Source organism: Oxyura jamaicensis, chromosome 1 (assembly GCF_011077185.1).
Source record: "Oxyura jamaicensis isolate SHBP4307 breed ruddy duck chromosome 1, BPBGC_Ojam_1.0, whole genome shotgun sequence".
NCBI lineage: Eukaryota > Metazoa > Chordata > Aves > Anseriformes > Anatidae > Oxyura > Oxyura jamaicensis.
The window spans coordinates 104,163,150-104,183,503 of record NC_048893.1 but is presented as its reverse complement, the minus strand read 5'-3'; the positions used below and the strand labels follow the sequence as shown (position 1 = coordinate 104,183,503).

Genomic DNA, 20,354 nt, shown 5'->3' with positions numbered 1-20,354 from the left:
TAAAATATTGCTATGCATTTTACCTACTTCAGATAAAACATTGTGCATATCAGTATGTTTTCTATTTAGGGTAATCTTCATATCAGTTCCTAAAGAAATCATCAATCTACAGACAAAGAGATGGTGCATCTTCATTACAAACCTTGCCTGTAAATGGCTATACTAAACATGCAGCCAAATACTGAATCAGATACAGAGAAAACTGCTGGCTTGCAAACTAATTGCATTTTTCAGATCACAATGCCAGCAATGACAAGGCTCTTCCATTCTACTCATTGTTTCCCTGGAAAACAGAAGCAGTTTAATAGTCTCCAGAAATGAGCATGAGTGGTTCTTTGCTGCTTCTCTGCTTCTGTCTTGGGTAAATCATATTTTTTGACTATTGAATATTTATTTTGAAATCAGTTTTCCATTTAAATCCCACTCTTATTATAGTTTAAGAGTATTAAGTAAATATTGTTTATATTAGTGAAAGCAAAGCAAACACACAGTTCTTAAAGAGAATTATCAGTTATAGCTAGTGACATGGTATCTCTTTTTAATACTTGAACCATATACGTCTATATTTATTTTGATAAAAAGCTCTTAAATTCTTTTAGTTGCATCTCTGGAAATTCTGTTCTAGTCTTCTCACAATTAGTTTAACTTTACACTAGAAAATTTGTACTAGGTCTGTCAGAGACTAGAACACATTTGACTGAACAGTAAAATTTAGTTTCAGGAATGTTTTTAAACTTTCTTGTTTTTGAAGTACATGTTTTCAACTTCTTTTTGTGTTTGACTTTGTGCAAAAATGTAACTTTTTGGTTTTATTATGCTTCTGGTGCATGCATACAGCCAGGCTTAGATCAGAGAAAACTGTCATCTGTTTTAAGCACAGATCAAGTCTACTACATTGCTCAATATATATTTTTTAAAATAAATATTCACCCCTTTTTTTTTGTAAGAAAGAATTCTGTCCTTTTCAGATGTTATGGTAAGTAATTCTATTGCTTTAAAAACATATTTCAACATCTAAATATCTTCTTGCAAAGAAAGGACTAATAAAGAGTATTCAGGATATGACATATCACAACAATGGAGCTCTGTGAAGATAAAAGCAAACTTTGCATATGCTTGTTTTATGCTTAGGTATGGTCAGAAATGTCAGAACGCCCAGTCAGACACTTGGTTTTTCCTCTAGAAGTGAAGTTAGCAGTAGGATCCACCTGAAGGAAAACCGCACAAACTGACTTCTTCCCGGTAGACAGCTTTTGCACTGAATGTGTGTTCAATATATGACTCAGAAATCTCATCACAGTGTGCATGAGACACAAAATGAAGATATTTAACAACAGATTTTAGATAAGCCCTGTCCTCTATAACGGACAAATTCTCGAAGTAACTTCACTTTGTCAATGAACACTGGAATGAATGTGGCAGGTAAAAAGATGTTCTGTTAGAACCCAACTAACTTTCCCCTCTTAGGAAAAAACCACATGGTTTGATGTTTTCTGTTGATTTAAGTAAACATTGGGCCAATTCATTTCCTACTTACAAGACTTCTATGTGAAAAAGGAGCGTCATACAGTGAAAATATATGACAGATTGTCAGGTCTAACATGCTGGATGTTTCCTGTACTATATTTTTGGAAGACTCTCTCTTAGATGGTTAATACTGTCATGTATTTTCCATTATTAACAACTCAATAAACTGTATCCTCTAACAAATCTAGTACTTTCATTACCATCCATCCTGTTAAAGCACCTTAAATTTTTGTAACTCCGCCCAATTTGATTAACAGCCTTCTATCTTTCTCTTGTGTTTTCTCCCTCTTGCCTGTTTGGCAATAGCCAATATTCTGAAATCACTAGCTTTTCCTTGGAGATAAAGTAGAACCTCCCATGATATGTACAATAATTGTCACATATTCTTTATAACAAGAATAATATTAGAAAGACCTCAACAAATGAAGCCAGGTGATTAGATTTTGATATATAATCATCCTTAGGAGGAAGATAGAATGTACATTCTATCTAGTGTTCAAGGTTACTAACTTTCACAGTTTTCCTTCAATTTTAATGATCGTGTGGCTGCAAGGAAGACCTTGTAAATCTGAATGTGAAATGTTGAGGTCAAAAAGCAAATGAAACTTACCACATAGTAGAATTTAAGTTTCACGATTACTAGCTAAAATGAGAGGGCTTTTTTAGAATCTGACTTTTTTACAGATGGACATATTACTTTCACAGCAGGTACAGTAATGTTTTCTTTCCCCTTCCCATTTGTTTTGGTTCTTCTCCACATGAATACAATAAAACACATGATATTCATTATACAGTTTATGCAAAAGTAGGAGTCCCCTCTTACTGAACAGACTAGTCCTTGGTCACCTTGACTATGATGTTATTTTTGATACCCAAACATCACTCTAATTTCTCCATCTCCATAAGAATAGGTACAAAATTAGTTTTCATGAAGATAAGGTATCTTTCTGCTAAATGCAATGTGTGTTGTTGATGATAGCAACTTCAACCTTAACAACGGGCAATGAATGCCTGCATGCTTCTGGTGCTTGGTGCTGGAAGAGATACAGAAATTCAATGTATTTTTCTCTGAATTAAACTTGATGTTAAGAAAGAAAGTATTTGGTTGATCACTTAAAAAAAAAAAAAAAAAAAAGACAGCTTCATAGAAATATCTTCTGTGAATGGATTAACTTGTCTAAAATTTTTATGTTACTGCTGGGATACAGTTTTCAGGGTGGCAGTTTAATCTCTTCAGTTATATCAGTTTCACTAAGTTTAGTCTGAATTCATAGTATCCCGATTTACTGATGCATGATTTCTAAAAACCTGTGGTCTTGTGAGTTGTACAAATCTCTGATATTTATATTAGATACTTCTAATTTAACAACCAGAAATAGAGGCAAGACATTCCCTGCAAATGACTGCTGTGAATTCTACTATTTGCTTTCTGTAAGGCCACTCTGAGTTAATGTTAGTGTAACTATTTTTTTCAAAGATTTATTTTGGAATAAAAAGTGTAGAAAATGTCTGCCAGATGGAGAAAAAATGGTAATAGAATTATAGCTACTTAAAATAAGCTATTATGTCTGATGTTTTAAAAAAAGAGTCTGCATATATCTGTTGGCCATTTTCTGCCAGTAAATATCTAGGAACACTGGCCATATGAACTAGAACAAGATCTCTTCCCCTCCAGATCTCTCACACTAATAATTTTTATTTTAGTAATAAAATATTCATGCATTATCAATTACTGTCATGTCATTGTTGGATGGCATCAGTATGTATCAAAATTTCAATTGCTACCTGTATTTCAGGACAGTAATTGATAATTCATTCAGAATTACTGGAGTAATTTAGGATGATTGGACTTCTGACATCATATATTAGATTACATAATTCTGACATAGCCAGAAGTAAGCCACAATGTCTTTCTCAAGTCAGGACACTATCTCCCACCCCTTCTCCTATCCCACTTTTCACATTTTAAGAACAAAATCTAGCTTCATATATTTACCTTCTGTATTTTCCTGCCTGTCATCCTTACTTCCATGTCTCCTATTGATCTCTTCCCTCTATTCCTTAATGTCTGTCTATCTATCTATAGATAGATAGATATCCATCTATCTATCTATCTACCTACCAACCTACTTACTATATTCCCAAATCATGACAGTTGTTCCTATATGGGGCAGGGACTCTCAGCCTTAGTATCTGTTCACTTTATTTTTACACACCGTGCTGTCCAGAAAAAAAAAAAAAAAATAAAAAATCTCTAAGTAATTTTTAGGAATGGAATAAAAATCCCAACAGCATTGCTGAAATTACCTTGTATATCCAAATCCATTTCCAACAGGTTGATTCCCCTAAACCTATGCCTTATAACCTCCAGTACACAGTGTACTCAAACTCAGCTGGTATCTCCCTCTCTACTTTAGCTCTACGCTGCTCCCGGTGTGTGCAGAAACAGCAGCTCAGGGGCAGGTTCTGTGCTGCATGGACTCCATACCAGCTCAAAGGGACCTTGCCTCATATACTGCAAGCAAAGCTGTATGCCTCAGTTTACTGTAAACAACACAGTAGATCTCTTTTTCAAGTGTCTGCCAACTTAATCACTTCAGAATTCTCTGAGCACAACTAAAGATAAATTATTTAAAGATACTTTGGGTAATAATGCAAAATATTCTGCAGTTAAGGGAAGTAAATGAAAAGAAAAAGGTTGAGGCTACAAATCTAACTTTAAGATATTTTGTTCTGTTCAGATTGCAAAGTTTCAGCATCACACTTGCTATCATACCACCTCATTGTTTGCTTTGCAGTTCTCAGGTGCGTTGCTTCCACTCTGTTGGGCCTATTTTGGAGGTACAGAGAAAGACAAAGACTTTGCTGTGCTATTTTTTTTTCATTCACAGCTCATCACTGTATAATATAAATTACACTTTACATAGGATTAAATTACTTGCAAAATTCTATTATATTTTCAAAGTATGAAAATCAGTTAAAAACTTATTTGTTAATTATCAATGAAAGCATTTTACATTTAGCCTTATAAGAAGAACTCATAAAGTAGAACCACATTGAAGGAAACATCAGAAAATTATTTATTGTGTGCATGTGTTTTTTTAATCTTGACTTGTATAGTTGAATATGTGAAAAATTATGGCAGTAAGCAAAAATGTTGAGAAAAATATATGTACTAAAAAAAAAGACTAAATCATCTGAAGAGAAACAAAATAAAACCTAAAAAAAAAATTATTCAAACCAACAAGCCATTTAAAATCTACTTAAAATGATATCAAGCTCATTGTAAGGCAAACAAAAGCATGTTGTATTAGGAAAAAAATAGAGACGTTCTTAATATGAATGTAGTATTATAACAAGTCATAGACATACACAGGCCAAAAGTTTTTAAGATGGAAATTCTTCTCTTTGGTATTATTACACCCTATTGGGCTAAATAATAGGTAGGTTTACTATACAGATGTAGAAATTATAATTTTACAATTATTGTGGCAGAATCAGAAAAAGACAACAAAGCTGCATTCATCACTGCTTCAGTACAGGGAGACTTAGTAATTTTTTATTATTTTTTTTTCCAAGTGACTTTCTGCAATAATCCTCATATTTTGCTCAGAATTCAACATTTTTATCCCCTTTAAGTCACTGCAATGGTATACCAAATTTTCTTCTATGTAAGAGCAAAAAGCAGAAAAAAAGGAAAATTTTAAGTCTTAATCAGTAACGTTCCTGAGCTCCAAACTCATGTCAGAATAACTACATTTATTTCATGATGCTAAACGTCAACCTACTTGTATTTTACAAGAAAAGATGTAAAATCTTCTGTAATACTTCAACATTTTGTTTCCTTTGATGGCTTTTGATAGTTTTTGTTGTTGTTGTTGTTTTTCTTTTTTTCTTTTTTTTTTTTTTTTTTTTCTTAGACCATATGATTGTGTTTACTTGTTTTGTTTTCTGGCTCTGATAACAAGATAGGGCTGGACCATCACGATTTAATTGTGTGGTAATTGAGTCCCCAAGAGATGGGACTGTTTAGCCTGGCAAAGAGAAGGCTAGGAGGAGATCTCATCAATGTGCACAAATATCTGAAAGGAAGACATAAATACGGAGCCAGGCTCTTTTCAGTGGTGCCCAGTGACAGTACAAGATGCAATCCCTTCCAACCTCAAACATTCAGTGATTATGTGAATAGTGGTGGGATGTTCCTACGCTGACTTCTTTTAAAAGAAAGTGAATCCAAAGTACTAACTGTCATGTTTTTCAGAATTCATGATAGGAGTAGGTAGCTGGAATTCTATTTGGAATCAAATAGGTAACAACATTTGTAACATAACTGGCCATAGTAGCATTATCTTTAAATATTGCAATTCCATTGCAAATTCAAAGGCTTTTTTCTTTGACATTAGGTAGACTTTGTGGTTCAAATTATTCAGTCTGCTTTTAAGTAATTCTGTGTCTTTTCAAAAGTATAAAATGAACAGCACGAATCCAAAGCACCTGCATTAACTGCAGTGCTAAGCAGATGACTAACGTAACAAAGTGGAAAGACCTAGAGGACTAATCTATTCATAAAGAAAAGCTAAATACTGTAACAGTAATGTGATTGATTTCAAATTGAGGTAGTTGAGTAGTATCAAGTTGAGTAGTATAATAAATACTGTACAAGATTATTTAAAGATAAATAGTATGCTGCACATGCTACATGACCTAAAAAAAGGTATCACTGAAATAATGTTGGTAATTAATAAGGAATATAACTACAAAATTTATGTTTGGACAAAAAATGGTAGTAAGCTAATCTTCTAATTTTTGGAAGAAACCTTGAATTACTTAAATTGAATTAATTAAATTACTTAAATTGCAGAAATTGCTTTCTAAGAAGTCATATTTGTCAACCACTCATTTGGCTGGTCTCATACAAAAATGTACCATATTACCAAATGTGATACGCTTGTGATAGCCTATGACAGTCCACTACACTAATCTACATGTATAGTGATGAAGCAGGTATCAGAGAATCTTTATGGAGAATAATACCTTGAAAAATGATTACCTGTTATATCCAGTAAGTCAAAATTAATATTATTTTAAAATTCTTCAATTCTAATCACTGCAGTGAATTATTTGTAGAAATACACCCAAGAAATAATGTGTTCTCTCATCAGATTTTTTTTTTTTTTAATTAGGTCTGTATTGCGTTTTATGTTTGTTTGTTTTATATTCCCTTATCTCTTATTATTAATAATAATAAATCCAATATACAGTAGGCTTCATATGTATAACCAAAACTTGCGGTTAATGATATCTATTAGTAAACAATAATTTTATCTTCTTTTTCATGTACTTTTTAACTTCTTAATTATTTTTTTCATAGTAAATACAAGGAAAATTAAACATAACTAAGCACACACACACACAAAAAAAACTTTGTAGGAAGAAATCCTTTTAAGTGACTCTGGCTTCTCTGCAATTTATGTCTGTGTAACATTTATTTCAGATTAAAGGCTGGGTTAACTGTGCCTGAACGGTATCAAACTGATAATCTCTTCCTGTCCTGGCGAACTGCTCTTATCATCAAAAGTAACCCCAACAGAGAACAAGGATAAAGTATAGAAACTCTGTGAAATCTTGCTGTCAGCTTAAGTCTCCGATAGGGGTCAGTAACGAGACAGTGACACCAGGGCATCCTGTGCCTCGATTAGTCCTGTTTGACTGCATTGCCATTTGAAAATGTGACAGCAACATGCTCCTCTCCTGACTACATAAACTAGCAAACATATTAAAAACATATACAGAAGATTACCATACTTTTAGCATGATTACCATGTTTTTAGCTTATAGAATGGTATTAGGTGCACTGGTTAGCTATATCTAGGAGCTAGGGAACAATATGTACAATTAGACCTTGCTTATTTATTTACATTTTAATTTTAAAATAGTTATTGAGGTTTATGCTAGAATACTATTAAATAACACAAATTCTGCTAAAATGTTCCACTAGCGATTATGCAAAGAGCTAGCCATACTTGAAAAAAAATACTTCTCAAAAATGGGTTTGAAGAGAATAAAACCAGAATTATTGAAATTACAGTATTTTGAAGATTTTTCAAATCTGCAATTTGGTAAATGAATATATGGAAAAAAAATATATAAACAACCCCGATAACAACATTTATGATTACAGTTAATATGCTGAAAAAAGATCACTTGGAGAATAATACAAAGGGAGTCAAAACATTTGTTTGATACCAACTTCACAGAATCTCATACAACTCCTCTCTCTTTTCCCATTTTGCTATTAATACCGATCAATTTTTTAGTTTTTTAACATGTTTTAAAATGTTTTTTAACATTTTTTTAACTTCTGCTGAAAGTCTCTAACCTGCAACTTATGAAGTGAAATAGCCAGAATGAAAGATAACTATGACACTTGCTACAAAAAAAAAAGAAAAAAGAAAAAAGAAAAAAAGTTATTTGTAGTTCAGAAAAGCACTACTAAAGACAACACAGCATTGTATGGGAACAGTGGTAAGAAGGTACTAATAGATTCTTTTATAGACACTGTTTCATCACAGAAATTTATGACAGAAACTAGATTGATGGGGGATGAGGCCAGAATGAAGACGATTTTCTCTGAGGACATTGTTTTAAAGGACAGAAATCGTTGTCATTAGACAAGTGTTTTGTTGCCTGGGCAGGACAAACAGGACAGAGTTGGAGTTCATGTAACTGTGCAAAGTTATTTCCATTGCAAATTAAAAACTGCTCTGACTGGTAAATCTGAATACCAACAGAGACAGACTTCTGTTGTATCACCCCAAAAATACATGCACTGCATTACAAAATTACCTGACACATTAATGGATATTAAAATATTTCTACTTCTGTTCATTTTTTTTCCAGCACAGATGTTCTCTGAATATTTGGGTTAAACTTCGATAACAGTTAAAGTTTCAAAAAATGAAAATTCTAGCTTTAGATATTTCATAATTTTATGTTAAATAAAAATATTGTGTTATAAATTAAAAATCATAATTACAATGTGTCATCTATATGATAATAGAATATTTCTAAGTTTTAAAAACTTCTTTATCAGAAGACTTCTGAACTGTAAAGTTTTATGTTGTATTAAAAAGTATATCTACTGAGGCTTAAATACAGAATTAAAACAATATACTAATCCATTTTCACATATATGTATTTGATTGTTCCCATACATATTACAATTAAGCGTGCCACACAATTCACATTAAGTCAATTGTAATATATTACTTTTAAATTCACAGCATCATGTCCAAAAATTTCACCCTGAAAGGCATCTTAGATTACATCAATGACACCTGAAAGGTGTCTTAGATTACATTCTATCAATCCAGAATTACGTACTTTAATATGAGTTATGGACTTTAATATGAATTCTGTTCTGCTAATGACTTCTTCCATTTCTTTTGCTAACGTTTCATAAAATGTGACACATCCTTTATCACCCTTGTTAGTACAAAAAAAAAAAAAAAAAAGCAATATTGAATTTTAAAGCATAATAGCTACATAACATTAATTAGCGTATTAACATATTTTTCATGTTATTTTATGTGTACAGTAGTATACGATTTGGAATTTTACAGATATTTTGAAAGAACTTTAATTTTTATCTAGTAAATTTTAACTGAACTTTAATTTTTATCTAGTAAAATATTTTTCCTTTAATACATATCAAATAAATAATTATCCGCGCACCATGTGTCATTAAAGAGTGAGTCATTAAAGAAAAATATTTTATATATGCTTCCAAAAGAATTTTTGCAAATTATTTTGCAAAGGTTCAAATTCCTTCAAATGTCAATTTATTGAAAAACAGATCTGTTAAAGCTATTAATGAACACTGTATTTATTTATTAGGCCTTCTGGGTTGGCAAATCATTGCATTTTTAATATCCAATTAGAACTTTGAAATTTCTTGTTTTCCTTTCAGATTTATTTCCTATATCAAAATCCATTGCTTGCTTGTAAAAATGATGGAACATACAACTGTATACTGAAGTCACTTTCAAAACTCCTCAAGACATCACTCAGTTGACAGTCTGAAATCATTACTTATTTCCGTACTATAGATCTTATTCCAATGTGTATCGTATTTCAGTGGAAAGACACTCCAATTCAGTGGGTTTTACTTTACTTTTACTACAAATAGCCTGTAAGTAAACCTCACTATGTTATATTATTGGTCTAATTTCTTATTCAAAGCTTTGGTAAGCCTTCTGGAAACTGATCAATATTTTATCCCCCACCACTCACGTAACCATTCAATCAAATACTTTTCATGCAACCTTTCTGATGGTCTTTTTTTTTTTTTTTTTTTTTTTTTTTTTTTTTTTTTTGTTCACTCTGAAGCTCAAATAGGCTCACTCAAGCTATTCTGGAAAAGCAAAATAAATATATCCTGCAAATGTCCAGCAAAATAAAATAATGACTTTTGGTTTTCATTTTTGAAGACCTTTCCTTAGGATTTTGAACAAAAGGGTGTTTGAAGAGACAATTTAACACTGAATTTTCCTGTATTTGAAATTTATATCCTCTGATGGCTTCTAAAGCGTCAGACTCTTCTCTAAACAAAAATAATCTAATTTTCTCCTGGATAAAAATCAAGAGTTTGAATAAAGCAACCTGTCCACAAAGCAGCCTGTCCAAATGAAATTGTCACAAACTTGTGAACTCCAGCTCCATGAGGACATATAACAAGGGCTTGATATCTGGAGGAGGATTAGAAAGTAAGAGAACTAGGGGAAAAAAAAAATAAAAAGCAACCCCGAAAAACACAGACTTTGTTTCATCTTGGAAGTTTCAACTCAAGTCTGACTTGTTGCTCAAATCAGTCTTTACCTTATCCCAGTGAATACTTTTCACCCAGAGCAGGCTCCACCAGCCCAAAAATTTGAAGTTAAGTTTACCTGATTTGTAGTTAGTAAGTTTAGCCTTAAAAAAGTGAGTAATATCAGAGGAATATGATCTGAGATTAAATCCTGCTATGCTTAAATCACTGACTAGGGTCATGTCAACTTAAAAAAAGTCAGGATCCCTCCACAGAATTCAGTACTACTAACTACAGAAGAATACACTTTCTTAAATTATGCAAGTTTAAACATGAATTACCAGGAACAACTGACCTTCCATTAAGAATGTACTTTTTTTTTTTTTTCTTTTATAACAAATTTTAAAGAGAAACAAAATATTAGAACTTACATTCAATATCAAGGTACATGCTCTTTTGGTGCCCACCAATTCTACTTGCAGCTTCACAGTCATATCTCCCTGAATCTGACAACTTCACATCTTTAATATGCAGTGACGATTTTCCATGCTGCCCTTTGACTTCTATACGGCCATCTGGGCTCTGTTTACATTGATTCAGGAAAAAGAAAGGTTTTATACATATATGTACATTTATGTATGTCTTATACATTACACACCATTGATAAGTATGACTGAAAGCATCTCTTCACCTGTGGTGAAGTTATTACTGACAGCTAAGCAATTTCTAAATTTGTCAAATGAATTCAAAATGTATAGAAAAATATATTCTATTTTGAGGTGCTATAATCATGGGGATAAGTACATGCTTAAAGGAACAATGTCAAGGTAAGCCACCACATTTATCAATTTATGACTGGCACAGTTAATGACATACTCAAAACCTGTTTATTACCTCATTTATTTTGCTATGATGTTGCAGTTAATGAAAATACATATGCAAATTCATAGTATCACAGTTGGCATTATCTCTCGAACTTAAAATGCAACTGTGAAACTGAATAGAAATATCCCCCGACACAATGATCAAAATACAAATGCAGTCATGGATTTCTTACTTTCATTATTCATATTCCCTTGACAGAAACTCAACATTGTTAAAAAAACAAAACAACAATGACAAAAACATGATTCATAAATGCAACTCAATTTTCTGGATTTCATTTACATATGATTGCATGGAAGAATGTAGGGCTGAAAAATGGAATACCAGCTTCTCTTTTTTCTAGAAGATAAATTTTGTATTTATGAACTTGATTTATTTATTTATTACGGATAATCTTTATCCGTAACATCTCCCTATCCCCTGACCCAAACCTATTTGACTTTCAAGAGCATAAAAGAGCAGGGAAAACTAAATAAAACAGTTTAAAAAACTCCACTGTTTGACCCTTCAAATCCATGGAGTAGTATACCTGAGGGACAAAAAATAAACAGTTATTTTTAATCTGGCTCTGCATTTACTTGTTTTGTAGCTTTGGGAAACTTAGCTTCTTTTTTTTTTTTTTTTTTTTCATTTAAGAAAAAAAAGTTGATACAAAATAGTGATGTTTACCTACCTTCATTATTGAGGAAGGTGAAGAAAAGAGGGAAAAACAGTAACTATTTATTTGTATTGCATTTAAACTTGAAGCATACTTTAATGTTCAATCCTATAAATACATACATTCATAACTCTATACGTATTGTTTCCTCACTGAATGCAAGAAAAAAATGCATACAATCTATATTCCAAATAAATTCCAAATAAATTCAAAATAAATTCAAAATATTCAAAATAAAGCTGTCATATAAAGTATATCAGATTTCTATGAAGGAGAAGTACTCCACATTAGAGTCCAAGGACCCTGAATTTTGTTTCCTGTGAAAATGACACAGCATAGATATGTATAACTAAACTAAATATGTATAAACTAAAGTTATGAAACCTAATGTAGGAGAAAATCTAAATTCCTCTGGATTGATAAAAATTAGTAAAATCACCTATCTCTTTTATCATCCCTTATTCTGCATTCATTCTACCTTTAAAAGAGTAAAGAACAAAAATATGACATTATGAGTTAATATGCTATACTACTGCAGTACTGAATGTAACAATTTGGGGGGGATTTCTTGGGATAATTAAAATGTAATTTATTTAAAACAAAACAAAACAGTTTTCTAATCTCTATATATTTTACAAGCACTTTGTATGACAGTTCATATCAGTATTATTTAATTACTGATTATTTGCTTTTTTAAAAAAAAAAGACTTTGAGTGTTATCTACATTTACAACTGTAAATCTATATTATTCATACTTCAAGTGTACATATACTTCAGCCATTTTATTTCTGATTTTACCTTTGTTAGAAACATTTCTTTTAGAAGTCACATTTTTTTAATCTATTGTGAACATAGATATGCTGAAACAACCTGTGACTATGAGTCATAACAATACTACTTTGATAACAGCAAAGGAAGATTCTATTGGTTCAACCCTAATACCAAATACTCTAATTCACTATATATTCACTGCAATTAACTCCATACTTTCCAAAGAAGAGATATAAGTGTTACCTGATAAGAAAAAATAAAGAGATACTCACAAAGAGTAGATTCACTTTATGATTTTAGTTTATGTAATTGTTTTCTAGCATTGCTGTGAAAAATAACTTTGCTATGTAGACATTTAGTCTGCACCCAGAAAAACTTTCTTAAGTTCTCATGTATAAGAAAACATATTTTATTCAAATACGAATATTTGAATACTGAAAAATATTAAATTCTGAAAAGTATTAAATCTTAGGGAAAAGGATTTTTTTCTCTTACTAGGGAGAAAAAAACCTAATGAATACTCAGAAAGATAGGAGGTTTTTGATAACCACAACATCTACTCACATCATCATCTAATACATGTTAAGAAGCATTTGGTTCATTTCAAAAAAGTGAGGTATTTTTGTTTATTCAGGTTATGCAAAGTCAAAAAAACAAGAAGAAAATGTATAAAAACGCACAATAAAATGTTTTGGCCTAAATGACTCATAAAACATAAATATTTACCAAAGTTAATTTCTAGCTATTTCAAAGGTGTCTGAAAATGATATCTTCAACATTGTTTATAAAATAATGTAAAATATGTAACGATATTTTCTGCTGCATTTCTTTGAATGTGTATTCTGCTGTGGCTTCATGAACAGTTAAGGAAGTCCTGTTCCCTGGTCCTATTCTGCAAATGGAGTGCAATAACACTTCAAAGCATTCAAGACTAAATGGTTACAATTCCATTCATTTTTTTTTTCTGTAAATATGTTGAAATACTTGATTAAAATATACTGTGAGGCTAACATTCCTGAAAACAAATAATACATGAAAGAAAACTAAAGTGAGTGCAAATACAGTCCAAGAAGATTCCATTAAAATTAAAAAAACAAAACAAAACAAAACAAAACAAAACATATTTTTTTGAAGTAGTTGCCTATGCCTAGAGAGGATTCCCAGAATATCACAGAGATATGTGTATATCTCTGCGTATAAAAAATGCTAGAGAAAAGAGGCTATGATGAATTTTCACTAGGATTTCAAAAATAACAGTAGGTTTGTATTATATCATTCCAACTGTATAAATTGGTTAACAGGAATCTAGGTAAAAAAGCCAAGTACGTATTAGGATTATAGAAGAGGTACAGTAAGTGCAATCATGCTGAAGCACAGCTCAGAAAGACCAGAGATAAGACACGGAAGTTGACTACTGCAAAGAGCATGAAGACGCTGGGACAAAAATATAAGGCACAATTTTAACCTTAAGCAAAAACTGTTTATAGCTGGTTATATTTTCCTGCATTTGTAAATGGCATTAAAAATTGGAATATATAGGCAAAGAAGTCTGCATTCATATTGACCCATAACATAAATATTTTTATCCAACTTTTAACAGCAAATATACAATGTCGGAGGGGCAGCCCTAACCTTGGGGTTTGTGTCCATCAGAACTTGATGACCCTTGGTAAAATCTTTCTGAGGCTTAATTTGCTCCTGCACTGAGTATGGACAACACACATTAGCACCAGTTCTGGCACCATATCAGACCAGAACTGAAAGAGGGAGACAAAGTAACATGGGAACATGAAGTACACTGCATGTTCACAGTAGTCCTAAGTAGAAATCCCCACCAGGAAAACAGCATTGGAGCTGCCACTGATAAGAAGTCAAAATACAAATATAACCTTTATAAATGAATAATGTTAGTAACTCTCAAGTCTGCCTGACATAATAACTTACTCTTACTGAATTGGGATAAAATCTTTTTTTCCTTTCTAATACTGTAGTGGGAGAGATGCAAAATACATACTAAGGTGTTTTCTGCTAGATGGAATAAGTGTGCATGCTTTTATTTCCTAGTAGTATTAAAGAATATAAAAAATAGACAAAACAAAAACATAGACAACCATAACAGCCTCTGTGGTTCAATACTCATTTCTGCTGATTCACTGAATTACTCTGCACAATAGCAGAATAGCAGAATATATATAATCAGTAAACTCTCAGAAACATACATGATCAACACAGTTCCATACAGGTACACATATTTCTCTACAAAGATCAATAAGCAAGTATTATTAACGTGTGCTTACACTCAAAGACATTGCAAGTGTAATTTCAATTAATAGAACATTCTGTGTTCTGCAACTGCTTTAAAAAAAAATGTCCCAGAAGTAAGACTTTTATTTTTTTCTACATTTTTACAGCTTTTTGGAAATCGTAATAAAATCTTAGAAATCAAAATATTTTCCACCATGACTGTTAATCAGAGAATGTTTTAATATTCATAAAACAATGCTTGTTTGTTTTTTACAAGCTCATGACAACCACAGAGCTACAAGACACAGGAAACATCTTCAGCAGAGGCTTTTACAGAATTTTGCTTACAATACAGCTGGATCTGTTACTTTATCCATACAAAACCCATCCCCTGAATTAAAAAAGAAAAAAAAAGCCTAAAAATCTTTGATATTTTGAATACCTATAGAGACTAATTCTCTGTCTTTATAGGTCTTCAAGGAAAATTATTAATAATGACAATATTGAACTATAAAAAAGTGCCTTCCGAAAAAAGGGATGAAATCTCTCTGCACTGGCAATAAGATACTAAGATAATAATACTAAGAAAATGCGGCTTAATCCAAAACAAATCATAAAGTAATTATAAAATGGGACCTATCTCATCACTTGAGATTAACTTTACAGATTATGTAAAAATAAGTATATAGAAAATATATAATTATTTGATATTAAATTATTTTCATTCTTCACATGGTATTCTATTACCTGACTTTTCCTGTGATGCTTGTGCTTCCTGAACATCTGATATGATCCACAGTTCCATACATGAATATTCCCTACCTCCTGACTGGCTAACGGGGACCTGACTAGTCACTGTAAAGCTTCAAAATCACGTTCCAGAGCTCCCAAGGTAATACCAGAATGATGATAACCATGTATTACAAAGGTTCCACATGCAGAGGAAGTATGCAGCTTTCAGGGTATGATTGCTAGAGGGAATAGCAATATGATGAGAGTACAATATCCACAAAGAGATATGAGTAGCTTCTGGGACAGGATAACATATTCTGATACCATAGAGTGTTCAATCTGCACAATTCTATTGGCATCGGAGTTTAAAAGGTATAATTTCTCAGGAGGGGAGAATTAGCTGATTATGATGCTTAGAAATTGTCATTCTTTTTCAATTGTAGAAAGCTGTACTTGGGAAGAAGTGAATGGTGTGATTAGTGGTTGAGTTTGATTTATCAACCATTTCTCCAACTCCCACTGAGGAACTGTAGCATCAAATGAGATGAAGTTGTATGGCTGCCAAAATGTGCATTTTGAGCTGGCTGAAAGCAAGAGTGGAAGGTGAGAACAGATGCAGAAAGTGGTGCCTTGTTTGTTGCTGGATTTAGATAATATTACTTGGATGGTTAAAGCAGCTGTGACTTTGTGTTGATTATCTTCCCTCCTACAAAGTTTTTGGTTTGTCTGACAAAGTACGCCATCCCTTGAAGTCTAAGTGAAAGACTGATAGCAAAAAATTCCTACATTTAAAATCTACACAAGCTGAAACACCTGTTTTTTTTTTTTTTTTTTAAACTTCTAAAGATTTACTTGTGATCAAAGTGCAATTACTCTCCATGGCTATGCCACTGCACATCAGTTTTGCCTGTCACTATAGTTACCAAATATATCTTCTGACACCTTGTGTATTTTAGTTCTATTTTGGACACAGACTGCAGGTGTTAGCAACAGAAAAGATGAAGAAATAGCGGCACAGAATTCAGAGTGTTGCTTTTGTAAAATGTGGTTGCACATACTCAAGAACAGTCATTCCGAGAGTAAATAACTTCAGTAAAAACCACAGGATTTTTTCCAGTTCAAATTAAAAGGAGCTGCTGCAGATGTACATGGTAGGAGATCCACACGCAGGGGAAAAAGTGGAAAAATAAAAAGGAATCAGTTTTAACTTTATGCCTAGTTCTTCCTTCTTCAGAGCAAATAGTCAAAAATTGCCAAAGCAATAACTCGTTGTCTTAGTCATGTTCTGAGTATGCGTCATGGAATGTGAACAAATACTGATTATCAGAATCATTTTTGGAATTTCAAGAATCACAATTTTTTAAGGAAGCTTTTTGATTTCAGGTTGTGTTGATATCCACACAAGAGGAAAACTTCAAAACAGGTACTTCAGTCTGATGTTTCTTTTATGTGAGATTTAAGCAGATCATAATTGCACGTGAAACTGTTCCTAGAAGCAGCATGAAAGATAAGACCTTTTGCAACCTAACATGCTGATACTAAATGATGATAAAATTCCAGAAGTCTATTAAATATGTGACCAGCAATTCCTAGTCTGAAAATCTACCTTTGATGATGAGAAAGGGCTGTTGGTCACAACAGCCATCATCGTGTAGAAGCTGATGGAAGCTCCCTTCTGGATTATGGATGGTATATTCACAATATTATCCATTCTCTTCAGGTAAATGTATTCTATCCATGCACCTGTTGGAGACAGCAGAAAATTCCAGAGTATTGCTACGTGCCTTAAGGTCCAGTGAATCAGAATAATGTTACAGTAGGGTCTTGGACTTCACTGATTTTTATAGGAGACCATGTGATTCTTTTAGAGCTGCAGCTCATTTAATATATATTTCAGCATGTTGCATATTCCTGAATTGTTTAGAAATTTGTCTTTCCACAAGGATGAAATTAATGAAGAACCCATTGTTTGTAGATCTATAGTGTAACACCAGGAAAGTCACAAAAAATAATCTTGACGAAAAAATACTGTTTTGATTTTCTGTTCAACTGCAGACATAGCAGCTACTCATAGAAATCATATTGAAAATTGTAGCAGGTTCTATGCAGGTGGTTAACAGCATGTATAATCTCAGAAAAAAAAAAAAAAAAGTATTCTTGCAAACTTCATGTAACTTTTAGAAATTATGAATTGATATTTGATTCATGATGGAATTTCTTTCAAACCTATGTTGTTAAGTAATGAGATGACACAGGATATCCGATACACTAAAACCACATTCTAAGACATGAAACAGAAAACTGAAGTTCTTTTCTTGGTTGGCTTTTACTCACAGAAGTGTATGAAAGAAAAATAACAGAGGAAATATGATTATCAGCCATTCAAGATTACTTCCACTGAAAATGCAAATCACCGTTGATGATTATTAATGTCAAAAAAATCAGCATTGTATGATAAAACCTTGTAGAGGGAAACATGCATTAGTGTTGGCCATAAAAATAACATTAGCAACCACAAACAAGTGTTTGGAAGGATAACAGAAACATTACATCTATCATAATTACATATATACTTTTTAATTACAAATTCTAATTTACTGATTAAAAAAGACTTAGTGGGGTTATTCCTGAGGATTTTGCTGATCTGAATCCATCTCAACTATGATGCCATTAACAGATGACTCAGATTCAGACCATCAATCAGTTAGGGCAGAGTTAATTGTTAATTTTCCTCCTAGTAGCTGGTAGGAGGAAAATCCAATGTTTTGGATTAGGCTGAGAAGAGTGCTGATAATATGCTGATGTTTCAATTGTAACAGAGCAGTGCTTACACCAAGCCAAGGACTTTTCAGCTCCTCACTCTCTCCTGCTAACAGGCAGGCTAGCGGTTCAGCAAGAGCTGGGAGGGGACAGACCCAGGACAGCAGACCCAAACTGGCCAAAGGGGTATTCCATACCATCTGACGTCATGCTAAACAATATCTAGGGATGGCCAGTCGGGGGTGGTGGATGCTGGCTGCTCGGGGATAGGCTGGGCATCTGTCAGCAGGTGGTGAGCAATTGCATTGTGCATCACTTGTTTTGTACATATTATTATTATTATTATTGTTATTATTATTACTATTATTATTTTTCTGTCTTAAAAAACTGTCTTTATCTCAACCCACAGGCTTCACTTTCCCATTTCTCTCCCTCATTCCTTAAAAGGGGGGGGGGGGTGAGCTAACGGCTATGTGGTGTTTAGCTGCCGGCCGGGTTAAACCACAACAACAAGCAACCCTCCCCCTCCTGCTTTTTACTATACAACTTTCTCTTATTTTAGACAATGAAACCGTACTGCAATTTGATTCCTTGGATATACGAGAATGACACATGGATGTTTATATCCCAGCTTTGTAAATCTTTAAAATGATTGAGAAATGTTTGCAGCTTCAGAACAAACTGGTCTAGCATTGGTATCTAGCTAGCACTGCACAGGCTCAAAATACTAACTGCGATTTGCCAGAATTTATTATATATATTTATATATTTATTTATATAACAAAAGATATCACTATTAAATATATATGATTTATGTAGCAACAAGTATGGTTATTCAGACTAGGAACTTCAACCTCGTCCTGTTTCTGTTAAGATCTATTCAAATCTTAAGTGAATATTACTTCATCTGGAGAAATCATTAGTATGACTAAACATACTATGCTGAATTGCCCATACAGAGCTCTCCTGGTCAGTTAAAAAACTGTGAAAAGAACATGGAAACATCAAGTACTAGGATCCCAGCTTTCATCCAGGTGGGAATTGTAGCCCAGTAAGTATGATGTCACTATCACTAGTAAAGGCTCTGTATGGATCCAGCAGTGCATGGTCTCAGGACTTACTTGCCAGGGGTTGATTTCGTATGAGGTGAGTTCAGTTTGCTTTAAGATTGCAAGTCTTAAAAAAGCAAGTTACCTTGTGATCAGGTGACTACCAGAATTCATTTCTGCTTAGCTCTGTGCACCTTGTATGGCAAATGTCTAACTAACACACATTACCTCTTTATCTTAATTGGGACTGGAGGAGGTGTCTTTGTAACTTTAAATAAATAACCAATGAAAATAATCAAACTGTAGCCATAAACCAATGAGGAAAAACAAACAAACAAACAAACAAAAAACCTACACCACCGCTTTTAAGCTGCCTGCAGCACAAAATAGGCAAAAATAAATTCAACTTGACCCAAGGCAGGAAAGGAACCACAGTGTTAGTTAGTTTTCATTTAAAGATGCCAGGTTAAGCCATTTGTACTTTTCACTAGAAAAGAATTTAGGAAGCTGATGAATTGTAAATCCTTCTCTCCATTTTTTATTGAGGAAAATTAGCACTCAACCACAGGTCTCAGGGGAGCACAGGAAGGGTGATTATAACAATGACAAGAAAACTAGGAAGCCTTCGAATAACAACTTCAACTGTAAGCATAATTATCTTTTTCTGTAGTACTTCTGTATCCTGCAGAAAATTATTGGTAGTGTAACTGGACTAAGAATAATGTTTTGCTTTATTTTACTTAAATTGATAATATATACTTGGACTAATAACAGATTCTTGGAAGGCCGTACACTCCTTTTGGCTCACAAAACTCTTCTGTAGGAATATGAATTCATCGTTAAAATTAAAACTACTCCAAGAACCTCAACTTGAACTTCATGCATTTGCAGAAACATGTATTTCATTTTCATATGACTTCGA

General features: G+C 32.8%; 1 protein-coding gene across 3 annotated transcripts in view; it reads right to left on the bottom strand.

Moving 5' to 3' along the window:
- Positions 1–20,354, bottom strand: part of NCAM2 (neural cell adhesion molecule 2) — a 285,808-nt gene that overhangs the window by 78,165 nt on the left and 187,289 nt on the right. For all 3 annotated transcript variants that reach the window (XM_035315435.1, XM_035315436.1, XM_035315438.1), the window contains exon 9: positions 10,765–10,915. In XM_035315435.1, coding sequence (XP_035171326.1) covers positions 10,765–10,915 — 151 coding nt within the window. The remainder of the gene's footprint in view (positions 1–10,764; positions 10,916–20,354) is intronic.